Below are 7,510 nucleotides of genomic sequence, written 5' to 3' on the forward strand. Positions count from 1 at the left end.
AGACAGTGGCTGGGGGTCAGGAAAGACCCCATTACAGTCTGAAATACCTGCAGAGGGCCCGGTGTCTGCCCCAACCTCAGCTCTAAAAGAATGAAAGTTAGGCTCCTGTGGAGGGCAGTTCTGCTTCCTGTGTGGTTGCAGATGACAACACCCCATGAGAAGGACCCAGCCTCCCAGTGTCCACACAGGGTGGGAAGGAGGGGAGGCTATTTCTCTCTGTGTGTCTCTGTCCTGCCAGCACCGAGGACTCATCCATCCGTAGAGCAGGGCAGTGGGAGAAGACGCCATGACCCCCATCCTCACAGTCCTGATCTGTCTCGGTGAGATTCGAAGAGGGAGGGAGCTTCTTTTTTTTTTTTTTTTTTGAGACGGAGTCTCGCTCTGTCGCCCAGGCTGGAGTGCAGTGGCGCAATCTCGGCTCACTGCAAGCTCCGCCTCCCAGGTTCATGCCATTCTCCTGCCTCAGCCTCTCCGAGTAGCTGGGACTACAGGCGCCCGCCACCAAGCCCGGCTAATTTTTTTGTATTTTTAGTAGAGACCGGGTTTCACCGTGGTCTCGATCTCCTGACCTCGTGATCCGCCCATCTCGGCCTCCCAAAGTGCTGGGATTACAAGCGTGAGCCACCGCGCCCAGCCAGGAGGGAGCTTCTAACCTAGGAGGGACCTCACCCCACAGCCAAACTCTGGTCCCTAAGGAGACCCCAGGGGCTCACAAAGATCCCAGGGAGGGGAGGGCCTGCTCAGGCTTCAGGGGGCAAATCTCTTACAGGGAACTCTCTTCCAGGGCTGAGTCTGGGCCGCAGGACCCACGTGCAGGCAGGTGAGTCTGTCCCCAGCTCTCCCAGGTCCCTCCTCCTCACTGGGGACAAGGGGCCACCCCCGTGCAGCTAGGGATGGGGAATAGCAGTTCTGGACTGACTGATGGGGGCATCTGGAGGGTCCTGCGGCTGAGAGCTGAGATCTGTCGGGTGGGAAATGACTTAGAATCCGACCTCTGATTTCCTTCCAGGGACCCTCCCCAAGCCCACACTCTGGGCTGAGCCAGGCTCTGTGATCACACAGGGGAGTCCCCTGACCCTCAGGTGTCAGGGGAGCCAGGAGACCCAGGCATACCATCTATATACAGAGAAAAAATCAGCATCCTGGATTAACCAGATACGACCAGAGCTAGTGAAGAAGGGCCAGTTCCCCATCCCATCCATCACCTGGGAATACGCAGGGCGGTATCGCTGTCAGTATTACAGTCATCGGTGGTGGTCAGAGCTCAGTGACCCCCTGGAGCTGGTGGTGACGGGTAAGAGGACACTCAGGGGTCCCAGCCCCAGGCTCTGCCCTCAGGAAGGGGATCGGCTCTCAGGGGCGTCTGCCTCTCACATCCCAGCCCTGGGGATGACGTGGGACGTGGGAGCCCCATTTAACACGGTGCCTCCTTCTCTCCTAGGATTCTACATCAAACCCACCCTCTCAGCCCAGCCCAGCCCTGTGGTGACCTCAGGAGGGAATGTGACCCTCCAGTGTGTCTCACAGGTGGCATTTGATGGCTTCATTCTGTGTAAGGAAGGAGAAGATGGACACCCACAATGCCTGAACTCCCAGCCCCGTACCCGTGGGTGGTCCTGGGCCGTCTTCTCCGTGGGCCCCGTGAGCCCGAGTCGCAGGTGGTCGTACAGGTGCTATGCTTATGACTCCAGCTCTCCCTCTGTGTGGTCTTCACCCAGTGATCTCCTGGAGCTCCTGGTCCCAGGTGAGACATTCACAGCATTGCCTGGAGTTCCCTGAGTCTCCAGGCAGGTGGGGAGGAGCCGCCTCTCAGGGCAGCTCCAGGGGGGATGATGTTGGGGCGAGAGGGCTCAGGGCTCCTGGGGCCAGAGACACAGGAAGATCAGCAGTGGTGAGGCCCCGGGGGAGAGGGAGGGTTTGTGGGGAAGCCTGAGGGTCGGCTCCTGGAAACCATGACCACATTTTCCCAGGTGTTTCTAAGAAGCCATCACTCTCAGTGCAGCCGGGCCCTGTCATGGCCCCTGGGGAGGAGCTGACCCTCCAGTGTGGCTCTGATGTCGGCTACGACAGATTTGTTCTGTACAAGGAGGGAGAACGTAACTTCCTCCAGCGCCCTGGCCGGCAGCCCCAGGCTGGGCTCTCCCAGGCCAACTTCACCCTGGGCCCTGTGAGCCGCTCTTATGGGGGCCAGTACAGATGCTCCGGTGCACACAGCCTCTCCTCCGAGTGGTCGGCCCCCAGTGACCCCCTGGACATCCTGATCGCAGGTGAGGAGCCAAGCGGGTTCAGTCAGGGACCCAGGCTCTGCACAGGCCCTGCCGGGGGAGCCCAGGTGGTGATGGCCGGGATGAGGGGTGGGGTCCCAAGGGAGGGAGAGACAGAGACAGGGGATGGGCAGGGAAGGGGAGACTCAGAGAAAACAGAGACAGAGAGACTGAGGGTCCCAGAGAGAGGCCTGAGGAGGTGTCAGCTCAGAACAAGGTGGGGCGGCCCCTCACCCATCCATCTTCTCTCTAGGACACATCCGTGCCAGACCCTCCCTCTCAGTGCAGCCGGGCCCCATGGTGGCCTCAGGAGAGAATGTGACCCTGCTGTGTCAGTCACAGGGATGGATGGACACTTTCCTTCTGACCAAGGAGGGGGCAGCGCATCACCCGCTGCGTCTGAGATCAGAGCACCGAGCTCAGCAGCACCAGGCTGAATTCCTCATGAGTCCTGTGACCTCAGCCCACGCGGGGACCTACAGGTGCTATGGCTCACTCAACTCCAACCCCTACCTGCTGACTCACCCCAGTGACCCCCTGGAGCTCGTGGTCTCAGGTGAGGGCCCTGACCCTGTCCTCTCTGAGCTCAAAGGCTCAGCTCAGGCCCTGCCCCCAGGAGAGCTCTGGGCTGGGATGGAGTGAGCAGGGGTCGGAGGGATCTCAGCCAGTGGGAGACTCACCCCTCAGAGGGGAGGAGGAGAACGGCTCCCCCTAAGGCATGCCCGCCCTCAGCGGCATCACCAGCATCATGAACAGGAGAGGTGGGTGGAGGGAGAGGCTGGGGAGGCCACAGGGCCCATGTAGAGAAATTTGGTTTGAGGGGGATTCTTCAGGGAAGCCCCAGCTCCTCAGCCTCCTCTCATTCTTTTACCCAGGACCCTCCATGGTTCCCAGTCCCCCACCCACTGGTCCCATCCCCACACCTGGTGAGTCCCTGAGGCCTCCAGGCTCGGAGGGAGCGCAGCCTCCCCCAGGGCAGTCCTGAGTCTCCCAGACAATCCCATTCCCTTCGGGGACTCAAGCAAGGGCTTCCCTCCAGGGAGCTGAGGCAGAGCCAGAGGAGGGGCCACAGGCTCCCCGGGGCTCTGAGGCTGGGCTGGTGAGGGGAGAGGGGTTGAGGCAGAGGGATATGTTGGGGCCCAGCCTGGGGGAGGAGCAGCCGGGCTGACATGGGGAGCAGGGCACCCCAGCCCTCACGCCCCTTCTGACCCAGCAGGCCCTGAGGACCAGCCCCTCACCCCACGGGGTCGGATCCCCAGAGTGGTGAGTGGGGCTCTGAGTGGGAGGTGGGCGGGGTCCTGGGGAGGCGGGGTGGTTCTTTCCTAGGTTCAGCCTCCTCTGGAGGTGGCGATGTGGACAGGCCCCTCCCCTGCCTGGGCCTCCGTTTCTCCAAGTGTAAAGGAGAGAGGCCTGCGGGTGGGAAAGTTCCTTTCAGCTCTGACTCCCACCTGTGACCTCCTGGGAGAGGAGGCCTCCCGGGGAACCTCCCAGACCCGATTCCACGGGAGCTTGTCCTGTCCCACCTGCAGCAGAGATGGTGACCTGGGGCAGGGGAGGGGAGCAGGGCGGTGATTCAGGACGGTCAGGCTCTTTCCCTGCAGCTCCGGGGCTTGGCTCTGGTGCAGGAACAAGTGCTGCAGGTCACACTCCCGGGCTCCCTTCCCAGCTCTGCCGCTTCCTGGCTGGGGGCCTGGGGCAGGCGATTCCCCTCTCTGAGCCTCAGTTTTTCATCTGTACAGTGGGTAGGGTGGATGTTTCTGTGCTGCATGACTGTTGTGGGGGTTGGAGGTGGTGAATGGAAGGTCCAGCAGTCACCTGCATACAGTAGGTGCTCATTTCAATGACATCACCCCCATTCCTGACATCATCGTGCTCAAGGTCTGGGAAGGCACCTGGGAGTTGTGACCGGCGTCTTGGTGGCCTTCGTCCTGCTGCTCCTCCTCCTCCTCCTCTTCCTCATCCTCCGACATCGACGTCACAGCAAACTCTGGACATCGGGTAAGTAGGGAATGGGGGGACCCTGTGGGCCGACCGAGGGTGGGCTCAGGGCACAGCCAGAGAGAATCCAAACCACTGAGCAGATGCAGCTTTGAGAAACTGTTCCAGCATCTCTCACCAGGCAAATGGAGAAAGCACTTAACGTCAGTCCATCTACAAATGTAAAGTGTCCTGCGGGCTCTGTCCATCTACAAATGTAAAGTGTCCTGCGGGCTCTGTCCCATCTACAAATGTAAAGTGTCCTGCGGGCTCTGTCCCATCTACAAATGTAAAGTGTCCTGCGGGCTCTGTCCCATCTACAAATGTAAAGTGTCCTGCGGGCTCAGTCCATCTACAAATGTAAAGTGTCCTGCAGGCTCAGTCCATCTACAAATGTAAAGTGTCCTTCGGGCTCTGTCCGTCTCATGAGGCATTTGGAACATGGAGGCAGGAGTGTTTTACCTTCGAGCTGCGTGTGGGGCGCAGGGGGCTCCAATGTTCCCAGGGCTGAGGCTCTGTCCTTCTTCCCTCAGCCCAGAGAAAAGCTGATTTCCAGCATCCTGCAGGGGCTGTGGAGCCAGAGCCCAAAGACAGAGGCCTGCAGAGGAGGTAACTCTGCCCGGAGAGCCCAGACTCCCACCCGCCCCTGCCCATCCACTGCCCCTAAAGCTCTCGTGCCTCCCCCAGGGCCAGCCCAGCTGCCGACGCCCAGGAAGAAAACCTCTGTGAGTGAGAGGAGGAGGTGCCAGCCAGGAGGGAGACGGGGGCCCCGAAGTTTCCGTAGCAATGGGGAAAGGGGCATCGGCTGGAAAGGGTCTGGGCCTCAGGGTGAGATGATCTCCCCCCACACTGTGGGACCTCGGGGACATCGCAGCCCCTCCCTGCATCTCAGTGGCCCCATCTGGGAACAGGGCAGGGGCTGGCGGGGCTGAGAGGTCCCAGGGAACCTTCCCAGGAGACGAACCCCTTGCTCTGCCCCAGCAGATGCTGCCGTGAAGGACACACAGCCTGAGGACAGGGTGGAGATGGACACTCAGGTGAGACCCTGCCCCTGTCCCGGGCACCAAAGGCCTCCTGGTGCCAGATCTAATCCTGCAGGACTTCTCTGTCCTCCTTCCCCCGGCTCTCAGCATCGTCATGGTGGGCCCCTCCTTGTCCAACACGCTGCCTCCCGCCTGCTGTGACCTCACTCTCTCCTGCTGTCCTGGGACCTCGTGGGCCTCCTCCCGGGTCCCCTTCCTGCTCCTCGTCCTCTGTTTGGCCGTCTGGTTGTTAGAGCGCTCCCCAGGCCTCAGGAGGATGAGGAATAGATGAACCACCCGGTCCCCTGGGCTCCCCTTCATTCATTCATCCAGCGAGTGTTCCCAGGGAGCTCACTGTGGATCGGGCTCCCCGTGGGAGCTGCAGACGCAGCAGGGAGCAGAGCCGCCCCCACCTCCTGAGCTCACCTCGTGCTGGGAGACAAAATGCAAATAAATGCACCGTGTCCAGCAGTGCAACGTGCTGTAAGGAACATAAACCAGGGAAAGGGCAGAGAGTGTGGGGCAGTGGGGCCAGTCTGAATGGAAGGGGAGGGCTGTGTGCTCAGCTGTCATCTGAGAAGCCTGGACGGAGGGGAGCACACGATCCTCTAATAGACGAGCCCCTGTAGGCAGAGGAAACAGCCGTGCAAAGGCCCCGAGGCAGCAGGAAAGCCGCGTGAGGCTGCAGCCAAATGGGCAAGGTCAGAATGAGGAGGAGAGGCCAGAACCACAGGGAGGGAGCGGCCAGACTCTCCACGGCCTTAGGGCGTCCCTGAGATTCCATGAGGAAAGGGATGCAATCGGATCACCCTGGGAACAGTGAGGAAAATTGACTCCAGGGGGTCAGGGGGACTCAAGGACACCCCCCACCACTGTCTCTCTCCAGCAGAGCCCACACGATGAAGACCCCCAGGCAGTGACGTATGCCCCGGTGAAACACTCCAGACCTAGGAGAGAAATGGCCTCCCCTCCCTCCCCACTGTCCGGGGAATTCCTGGACACAAAGGACACACAGGCAGAAGAGGACAGGCAGATGGACACTGAGGTGAGTCCTTTCCTCTCCAGGCCCCCAGGCCTCCCCCACCCCCACCACGTTCCTTCCCTCTCACTCTCCCCCACTGCAGGCTGCTGCATCTGAAGCCCCCCAGGATGTGACCTATGCCCAGCTGCACAGCTTGACCCTCAGACGGACGGCAACTGAGCTTCCTCCATCCCAGGAAGGGGAACCTCCAGCTGAGCCCAGCATCTACGCCACGCTGGCCATCCACTAGCCCAGAGGGGACCCAGACCCCACACTCAGGAGAAGGAGACTCAGGACTGCTGAAGGCACGGGAACTGCCCCCAGTGGACACCAATGAACCCCAGTCAGCCTGGACCCCTAAGAAAGACCACCGAGAGATTCTGGGAACTTTGGGACTCAGTTGATTCTGCAGTCTAAATAACTAATATCCCTACATTTTCTAATTAAAGAAACAGGCTTCTCAACAATCAATGAGTTAACTGAGAAAACTAAAATCAGAAGTAAGAATGTACTTTAAACTGAATCACAATATAAATATTACACATCACACAATGAAATTGAAAAACTACAAACCAGAAATGAAAAAAGTAGAAAAGAAAAAAAAAACAACTAGGAAGTGAATGATGTTGGCTTTTGTATAAGGAATTTAGAAAAAGAATAACAAATTATTCCAAATGAAGGTGTAAGAAAGGGAATAAGAAGAAGAAGAGTTGCTCATGAGGAAAAACCAAAACTTGAAAATTCAACATAGCCAGTGAAGCTCATTCTTGAAAATATTAATTATACTCATGAATCCTAACTAGACTGAGAAAGAAAGAGCAGGCACGCGTTTCCATATGGGAGTGAAGAAGCAGATCCTACACACATTTTCACAAACTAACCCCAGAACAGGCTGCAAACCTATGCCAATATACTAGAAAATGCAGATTAAATAAGGCCAGGCGCGGTGGCTCAGGCTTGTAATCCCAGCACTTTGGGAGGCCGAGGCGGGCGGATCACGAGGTCAGGAGATCGAAACCACGGTGAAACCCCGTCTCTACTAAAAATACAAAAAAATTAGCCGGGCGTGGTGGCGGGCGCCTGTAGTCCCAGCTACTTGGAGAGGCTGAGGCAGGAGAATGGCGTGAACCCGGGAGGCGGAGCTTGCAGTGAGCCGAGATCGTGCCACTGCACTCCAGCCTGGGAGACAGAGCAAGACTCCGTCTCAAAAAAAAAAAAACAAAAAG

General features: G+C 58.7%; 1 protein-coding gene across 1 annotated transcript; it reads left to right on the forward strand.

Annotated features, from left to right (window-relative positions):
* The first annotated feature begins 271 nt into the window (after positions 1-271).
* On the forward strand, positions 272-6,890 carry LOC100606400 (leukocyte immunoglobulin-like receptor subfamily B member 1). The gene is given in 15 exon segments (XM_030819719.1): positions 272-320; positions 785-820; positions 1,010-1,294; positions 1,442-1,744; positions 1,971-2,267; positions 2,518-2,820; positions 3,140-3,190; positions 3,481-3,498; positions 3,501-3,527; positions 4,143-4,262; positions 4,775-4,850; positions 4,929-4,966; positions 5,226-5,278; positions 6,150-6,308; positions 6,388-6,890. Coding segments are annotated over 15 exon segments (1,947 nt in total). The 5' UTR covers positions 272-286; the 3' UTR covers positions 6,535-6,890.
* The last annotated feature ends 620 nt before the right edge of the window (positions 6,891-7,510 follow it).

The sequence above is a fragment of the Nomascus leucogenys genome, chromosome 10, assembly GCF_006542625.1.
Source record: "Nomascus leucogenys isolate Asia chromosome 10, Asia_NLE_v1, whole genome shotgun sequence".
Lineage (NCBI taxonomy): Eukaryota > Metazoa > Chordata > Mammalia > Primates > Hylobatidae > Nomascus > Nomascus leucogenys.